At 34.7% G+C, this 9,222-nt stretch overlaps 1 protein-coding gene across 1 annotated transcript in view; it reads right to left on the bottom strand.

Annotated features, from left to right (window-relative positions):
• Window positions 1-238: 238 nt before the first annotated feature.
• The window catches only part of LOC137918913 (zinc finger CCHC domain-containing protein 24-like), a 32,669-nt gene continuing 23,685 nt past the window's right edge, over window positions 239-9,222 (bottom strand). Inside the window, exons 3-4 of the mRNA XM_068761848.1 lie at window positions 1,808-1,972; window positions 239-470 (exon numbers count right to left, since the gene is read on the bottom strand). Of these exons, the coding sequence (XP_068617949.1) occupies window positions 357-470; window positions 1,808-1,972 (279 nt within the window). The 3' untranslated portion in view covers window positions 239-356. The remainder of the gene's footprint in view (window positions 471-1,807; window positions 1,973-9,222) is intronic.

Below are 9,222 nucleotides of genomic sequence, written 5' to 3'. Positions count from 1 at the left end.
AACGACGTATTATAGTCTTATAAAATGTTAATTCCAAATAATTTTTTTATAATTATTACAAGAGGATTTTTAAATGATTCGGAATATATAGTTGCGGTTACTGTGTTAAAACAGTTGTGAAAATAATCCAAAAAAATGTCTGGTACGTTAAAATCCTTGTAGCCTTAAGTTTAAAAATGTCATTAGGATCTAAATTTGATTTGTCCCTGTTAAATTCAGCAATTCTTACATCCTTTTTCTTGACGTAAACAACTGTTCAGTGTTCAAAGTGAGAAATATAACAGTATGTTTACATGAATTAAAATTAATAATTGTTGTTGTCACTTTGGTTTATCTGTGTTGTTATCGGGGCATATTTAATACTCTCTTCTGCAATAGTAGCCGAGAGAGCGACACTTTTGGCACAAATGCTGTGGGTGGATCTTCGATTGGTCACTGACGTCCAGTCCATCTGGCTTCTCCAGAGGCCTCTGAAAGGAAATATAATCAATATTAAACATATTTATTAATGAATTTAATATTATTAAACGTATAGCATATATATGTATAGCTGCTTTGCTGTCAATGTATTGGTCTACTACATACTAAAATTAAATGATGTTTAATATCTGTCCCTGCAAACTTTGTACTGACCGAAGCACTTTATACAGGTTGATAGGAAAAAGGTTTAAATCTTTGAAGCATTTGGCTAACCTTATATACTTCCAATGAGAACTATTGGAAGTGGCTAGCATCAACCGTCTTTCAACAATCTTTATTAGTAAGAAAACGACCAATATTTAGCCACTTCCGCACATGCAGTACACAACTGCGACCGTCTGTAGTTGGCATTGTTTGCCGCATGCGCATTTGTCAGCGGGCTGGCGGGCGATGCACTTTGTTGCACGTCTACCCAGCATGTGCGGAATTGGCTAAATATTGGTCCTTTTCTTACTTAGGATGGACTTCCGCAAGGTAATGCCTGATTCCATTAAATCTTTAATAGGTCCTCTGTTCACCTGGTGATGGATGTCCCACACTACGGTTATTGGACCGTGGTCATCACTCCACTTCAACACCGTAGCAGTCTTTTGTTCTACGTGCTAAATACTATAATCGTTACTTCTTGTCAGTCGGTAGATGACCATTGTGAGGAAAAGGCCTGCTCCAAAGATCTCCTTGATGACCGGTCTTGTGCGCCCGCATCCACGGTCTCCACTTCTCGTGACCACGGGTCCACTTAGTGGACAGAGTACCACGCCGTGCATCTACCGGCTTGTGGTTGCCACTTGGGAACCTTTCGGTCTCAGCGGCCTTCAGTTGTACGGTGTGCATCGCCCACTGCCACTTTAAACGAAATTCATCAAGCGACGTCGGTAATCTTGGTTCTTCAGTGGATCTCTTTATTTCTCATACGATACGCTCCACTTTTTGAGTGACCTTGAGCTTTATAAACGATCCTAATTTAATGACAGTATGAATAAACAAAATTTACACTTGTACGCAACTATAAAGTACGTACTTCTGTATGATTTCGTATCGCTAATAAATTTAATTTGAAGCAACGCGATTCTTTTTTGATTTTCAATGCCTAATAGTAGTTTGACTTGTTCTAATTGCGTCATATACCTCACTACTTTGTTAGTCGGCTACTATGTAACATTATCTTTGCGGATTTGATGGTGTATATTTCTTCGTCTACTGGAGTATAGATCGTAGTTCAGACCTGATCGGATCAGGGTATACGGCTGCGATATCCGAAATTTACAGTGAATAAGGTACTTGCTACGGATGGTAAATGTAAGAATGACCTTTAATAACCAAGTACCTGTTTATGGGGGAATACGTTGATGCGACACTTGATGCACTCCTGTCCGTTATTGGCCCACGAGTTGCCGCTCATCCACTTGCGTTTGCACTTCGGGCACTTATATTCGCCAAAGCACCGCTTCTTGCCCTGGTACGGCGTCAAACCCTCACCTTTTGGACGTGCCTGCAATTCAATAAACTTGGTATAACACTACACATTATCGACATTAACATAAATACCATACTAAGAAGCAGTCTAACAGCCTAACAGGAATAATTGTCATCATCAGCCAATATACACCCACTGCAAGGGATAGGTTTCCCCCAAAGATCCCCACAATGACTGGTTCAGTGTGGCAAGTCCCATATCACCTGAAAAATGTCTTTTTTTGTTGTTTAATTAATATTGTCTATTTTCAAGTTGTGGTGGTAAAACGTACTCATAGGAGTCAATACCCAATGATTGATACCCAATGATATCTATAGCAGGGTATGTCAAAATCGTCATACTTTGCAGGCAGGTCTGCGATCATAGTGTGGTACTCTAGTAAGCAGAGGACCCTGCCTCCCATCCTCTGGAACCTTTTTGTGATTAGTAGCCTAGTCAATATACAAAGTAAGAATTATATAATACTGTACCCTAGAAATGGAACCCGCAACTTATGAAGTCTCAGTCCCTACTCAAGATGTTGTTTGTGAATAATCCAAAAAAATTTTTTTAATTAATTATAAATATAAGTGTGCCAGGCTATTTTAAAGTGATTGTTTATAAGTAGTCTTTAAAGGTGTAGATGTTTAGCTCATTTGCTGTCAATTATTATACAGTACACCCTATCCAGAAATAAAAAATAACGTAATGATAATAGAAAAATAAAAAAGGTGAAAGTGTTTACAAAATTATACATTAAAATTTATAATTGTTAACATTATTATAATAGAAGTAAAAGCAAAACATTCACTTCTTAAAAGCTTTTACACATATAACCGATCATTCTGTATAACATACTCATAGCTGGCATAAGGAATGTCGAATTAACTGCCTCAAAGTTTTTGCGTAATCGTGTTGTATGTATGTAAGTATACATATATATATATATATATATATATATATATATATATGTTATCTAATACTATTTGCAACTTTCTGAAACACGTAGCTTTGAAGTCTTTATACCGGTTTCTAATCAACCTTTAAAAAGTGATTACAGCTAATTAAACTCTATTGGAATTACAGGCCAACAACGTCAGTAATACAAAGTCTGCTGGGACAGAAAAGAGTAATTTGAAAACGCTATTTCTTCTGACTCGGTCCAAACGACGTCCACTGCCATTTCATACGCGCAATTCTTGACGCTACGTCGATGACGTTTTTCTGTAGATATCCACATTTCTGATTTTTATTCGCGATTGCTCTGCTGGTAACCTTGAATTTTACCTTAAGGCCCGATATAATTTGAAAACTATTTTTCTTACAATAATTTCGTTGTTATCTATTATTTCAGAAACCTTTGAATATGGACAGGATATACTATAGAATTGACATAAAATAAGCTATACATTCAACCCTTTAAAATTTTTACATCTAAACCCGTCAATCTGTTATAAACTGTAAAAATTAAGAGAAGTTATTAAATAAAGATTATCCAGTATCATTTATAGCTAGGCAAGCATACAGTACGTGTCGTGTGGGGATATAAAATCATAGCAAATGTAAAGTGATATCATTTTAATAGGTGTTCAACAAAGCTCTCACATTAACAATAACTAGACGATTATGTTACGCTGAAATCGCATTATGATCACGAACTTACTCGGAACTCCATCTCGAGTACCTATCCATCGTTCTGTCGATAAGCATTATTTATAAATACAATGTTGCAAAGAGCTGCAATGTACGCTTTGTTAGTAAATGATCTCGGGCGGGTGGTACAAAAACATTTCATTGTTGAATTAATATTTGCTTTGTACGTGTATCGTGGATTTTGGGAATGTTTAATATCGATATCACAGGGTTTAATTAATTAAAATCGATTTCGGCAAGATCTAAAAATCGATCTTTATTCATTAAAAAGATAAGTTTTTTATTAAACTTTTTAGATTCTTTATAAGTTGCATTACACGTACCACCTTTTAAAAACAATTTCGAATATTTTAGTTAGAAGGATTTATTATCGTTGTTGTGCTTTTGAGAATAATTTTATCTGTGTTTTGTTAGTGAATTTTTTTTTAACCACTAAGAAATCTGTGCCACCAATAGGTAGAGATCTTTTATAATGTGTTTAATATTTTTTTCAGTTCATCTTTTATTTATAACTAGCTATGCCTGTGACATCGTCCGCATAAAATTTACCAAAAAAAAATTTTTTTCGATAAGAAATATGTTTAAAATAAAAAGTAACCTATGTTATTCCCTATTACATCGGATTAGTATTATTTACATTCTTTATTTTCTACCCAATGCTTTTGACAATTTTTTTTAACTCTATCTATTCTATTACATATATGGGTGCGTGTCATCTATTCTGAAAATAGATGACATTAAGACACACTGTTACACTACAATATTGTTATAACAAAAAACAAATATTTTAGTAGAAATGATGAATTATTGTTGTCGTACTTTTAAGAATCTCTTTGTTTCGAAGACTTGTAAAATGATTTTAAATTAATTGAGATAACCAATTGCAGGATAATGGTGATGATTGATAATGGAACATGGCCACTGAAAGATCACAAGATACCCTGTTACAAATATAATAGTCTTAATGCATTATGAAAGCCTATTTCGGATGGAAGCATGGACGGTGTTTATATTTCAGTTTTTCAAATCGAACCAAACCTTTTTAGTCTTTAATCTTTTATTATTTGACAACCACCGCTCAAGGGTAAAGTGTGTATCAAAATATACTAAATATTATATTTTGATACACACTATTATATTATGTATATATATTATTTACTATGCTTATTTATGTAAGTATATAATATGTAAGTATACATTTATGTTCATGTTAAGTATGTAATTATGGTCAAAAGTCGTATCTATTGTAAATATTTCAATTTAATTATTGTGCACGTTGTGTCTGCCTTACTTTTTATGAATCTCCTTCCGTAGGCCTACTGGAAGAAATTTCTGGTTAGAAATAAGTAGTGCCTATTGTGTCAGTTATATTTGTATTGTTACTTTAGTGTTTTTATTGTGTACAATAAACTGTTAAATAAATAAATAAATAAATATTATAGTAAACAAAAGAACATTCACTCTGCCAAGTAAATTTGAACTGTGCGAATGGTATCACTTGAACAAATGACATTGCATTAAACATATTTGACTGTCTACTTAAATCGAGTATCGTCCAGTATAAACTATGTATAATCAAGGTCAATTGCGTCACGATCGTAAATCACGTTTTATATGATCAGTGGAATTAGCTTTGTTAAAATACATTCCAACTATATGTCGCCGTGACCAAATAGAATAACCACATAATTGTTTAAAATTTTTTATTTATATACAGGTTATTATTCAAAAAATTACATAAAAATACATCCAAAGGGAAATAAGAAATAGAAATAAAAAACTAAAAATTAAACAATTTTTGCAGAGCTGGTAAAACAGGCGGTCTTATCGCATGAGGCGGTTTCTGCCAGACAACCTTCGGATGGAAATGAAAGACCTGAAGAAAAGGGAAAATTGCTTATTGTAGGTAAGGCATATATTTTGTAAATCCTCGATTGATCGAAAGTAGTTATTGAGGGTAGATAGTCAGCAGATAAATACCCACTGTATGGCACAGGCTTTTTCCCAAAATTGTCGGATTATATCGTCGGTACGCATATTACGGGGCCTACCCGCGCTGCTTTCATCAGCTCATGGTGATCAGCTCGAGAAGCTTTCGGCCTCAACAGCCGTCGGTAGCACAAGCGATGTGAGACTACTGCCACTGAAATGAGCAATTTTCGGGCTACGTCGATACGTTCTTTTGCAGATCTCATTTTTGATTCGACCTCGTCTAGAAACTTCGATCACAGCCTGGCTCTTTGGGCTACCGTGAACCTCTATGAGACCCTGGTCAGTTGTCTTATTGGTCTTATGTCTTATTGGTGGGTACACAGTAAATAATGTCACACCGACGGCACAAAAGAGAAAGTTATCTCTTAAACCGCCGGAGCATTTGGATCTGTGTTTGATTGCAAGAAAAATTTTTTTCCAAATAATGTTAGTGGCATCGGTAATCCTAACCTCGCACTTACATCACTTCTAACAGCGTCATCACGCATAAACGCGTGCGATGTAACAAAACCGAGCACCGTACAATATACTAACAGATGTGTATATAGATGAGGAAAGGAAGGCTATGAAAGCAAGAAGGAATGAAAGAACAAAAATTGCAAGATATTGTGAAAGATAAAAGGTAAGAATAAAAGAAATTGAGAAGTATGAAAGTGAGTGTCGAATACAAAACTCTGAAAAAAATATGTGTAAATAAAGTCCCTGTCCCAAACTAGATAGGGGGTACGAGAGGCTCCCAATAGCGAGGGCCATAAAAAAGAAAAAAAAAACAGATATGTATACGGGGACGGCCGCTCACCCCCGCCTCCGAGGACAGTGAGGACTGTTCAAGGTTGGATCAGTATCCTTCCTTAGATATCAGAGTGGTTTTCGCTGCGCTCCAAAGCCTCACATTCACTACGCTACACATAAACTCTTGTAGGACTTCCTACCTTCGCGCGAACGTGATTATGCAAACTGTAATACGTCTGTCTAGTTTAAATCTTAAATAGTTCACCGGACCCTTCCGTTCCGTGAACTCAGTATCGACGGAACTATAAAACCCCTAGGGATAAAAGCATTAACATTCTCGGAAACAATAGGGCATAGACAACTTTCAATCAAAAACGTTTTTAATAATATTGTTATGTGATCTGTATACGTTTAAAACGTCAATTAATTTATGGTTATATATACATGGATATTAAAATCACGAATCAATCCTGTATAGTATTGCATTCTCTTAGGAATCTTGTATTAAATACATAAATAAATTAATGAACGATTTGGCAATGCGCCCGGACTGAGGGACGCCGAACGCGTTTATAACAAGCGGTCGACCGGAATCGTGATAATTATTTGTCACGAAATAAGTTTGATAATCTCGTTGTTCTTTGAAGGAAGGTTTCTGTTTATTTATTTCATCATCATCATTAACGGTAGGACCTCCGCCAGGGTACAGACCTACCCCATATGTTTCCAAAAGGACATGTTTGTAGCGACTTGCATTCAGTATCTTCCGACGATTTACAGTGTACGTCCATCGCTGCCCTGAGCTATGTTTTGTAGTCTTCACTCTCCGTATTCCTGGCCACTACAGCCATAATACTTTTATTTAAAATCATAAATTCGAACGCCGATTTGAATTCGGAAGCCATCAGTGATGTGGTCGCTGATGTTGTGTTAGGGTCGTGTAAATTGTAAACATTCTTTGTATATGTGTAAATACACTGTCTTGATCAATCTTGGCTTCTTCAATCTTCAATCTTCTTTTCTACCTGCTCGGGTGGTAAATGACTTCCGTCCGCTAATAGCGTATACTTTAGTTTGTCTACGAATCTCCTCATTCCTGATATCGTAAACGAATCTCAAGAACAGCCCCCTCCATGGCTCGTTGTGTGAATCTCTGCTTGTTAATAAGTTCCATTGCAACAGATCATATTTATAATCCCTGTGTTATGTCATGACACTGACCATATCTATATAATATTGGGGGGGGGGGAGATGGGATAGTAAGTAATGTCGCTTTCTTAAGTTAAATTCACACGACTAAATTTTTAACAAGTTTTTATTTCTAATCAACATTAAATTCATCTTCGTAATATAAAAAAATTCAATGTGGAAGCGGTAAAAATAAATCAAAGCAAAATATGTCGACCGAGACGACTTTACTTACTGGTTCCCCTAATATATTAATTAATAGTCATTAATTTTGGACGAGAAGACATTTCGTAACAATTTATATTAATTGCGTCATGAGAAATATTTCAAAAAAGCTTTTTCAGAAACAAAAATCGAATGACCTCGTCTACAATGACATCTTTCACCTTAAAACTACGCTTTTAGGGTTGCAAACGCATTCTGATCAGAGAAATTTAAAACAACGACATATTTTTATATGTAGCGTTATAAACACGGATGCATATTTACACTAACACCGAAAATGAAAGGTTGTTATATAAAGCTTAATTTGTACGATATTATCTTTTCATTTTTTTAAAGTAGGATTAAAAACTTCAAATTATATTTTTGACGATTAAAAGTTAGACGCAATAACAAAAAAAATCAAAGCTTTGACGTGTCCGTAGTTGATTGCTGAAAATGTTTTTTAATCTGTATTCCATACAGGTTTTTAGTTGGTATAGTATTCTAAATAATATTAGTATTCATACCAGTGCAAAAAGAAAAATTTTGGGTTATTATTCCATTTTCATATTTAATTATTAATTCAAATTATATTCATTCAAATAGGTATTTACATATATTGCCCCTTTAAGCCCATTTAATATAATAAAAAGGTTAGTGTAGTTAATCCTTTAAGAAGCTACCACCAGCTTGGTATACTGATCTGCTAAGAAAAGCCCGCCAGAAATGTAACAGATGCTCTTGTTAAATTAAATTTAACAATGTTTGACATATATACATTATAATATCATCCATGTAAATAGGTCAACTAACGAAATTCAACATTTCAATTCATACTATATAAAGATTTGTTTAATATTTTTATTATAATTAGGTTCTTCACAAATTTACGAAATTTAAGCCCAATCAAGTATATAAAGATATTAATATAATATATAATTATAACTCAATATATTATAGTAAAAATAAAACCTGTCTATGCGTTGTTCGGTTTTGTTTTTAAAAATGACTTCATACTTGAACGGAAATCGCAGGAACTGTTCCACATTTGTACGGTATGACGTAAACGCATCTCGTTTTAAACTTCTTACGAATAAGGATATAAACAGAATATTCTAGAACTATTTCTAAAAACAAACTGAAATTTAAAAGCGCCTTATTTAAGCAACGAAATAATTACATATTTAAATAGTAACACTGCTATAGCTCGATTCCCCGTGTTTCTCACACTATAACGCAAGGATTTTCATCGTCATACAGAGTGATTAGTTAAATAAATAAAACTTTAGAGAGGTAAATGTTACTTATTTGCCAAGTAAGAAAAGGACCAATATTTAGCCAATTCTGCAGAGTTTTTTCTCTGTGTTTGGCACTAATCGGTGTAACATAACTCCTGAAGATGCCCCGTGAAGGGGTGAAACTGTGTTGAGTAATTTGGCCGTGGCGGTTGTGTGATTCGCATTGTTCGCCGCATATGCATTTCTCAGCGGGCTGGCGGGCGGTGCACTTTATTGCAC

The sequence above is a fragment of the Battus philenor genome, unplaced genomic scaffold (genome assembly GCF_028537555.1).
Source record: "Battus philenor isolate CCGP_79_NKW_IND1 unplaced genomic scaffold, ilBatPhil1.0.hap1 SCAF_15, whole genome shotgun sequence".
Taxonomy (NCBI): Eukaryota; Metazoa; Arthropoda; class Insecta; order Lepidoptera; family Papilionidae; genus Battus; species Battus philenor.
This window is presented reverse-complemented; position numbering and strand designations above follow the sequence as displayed.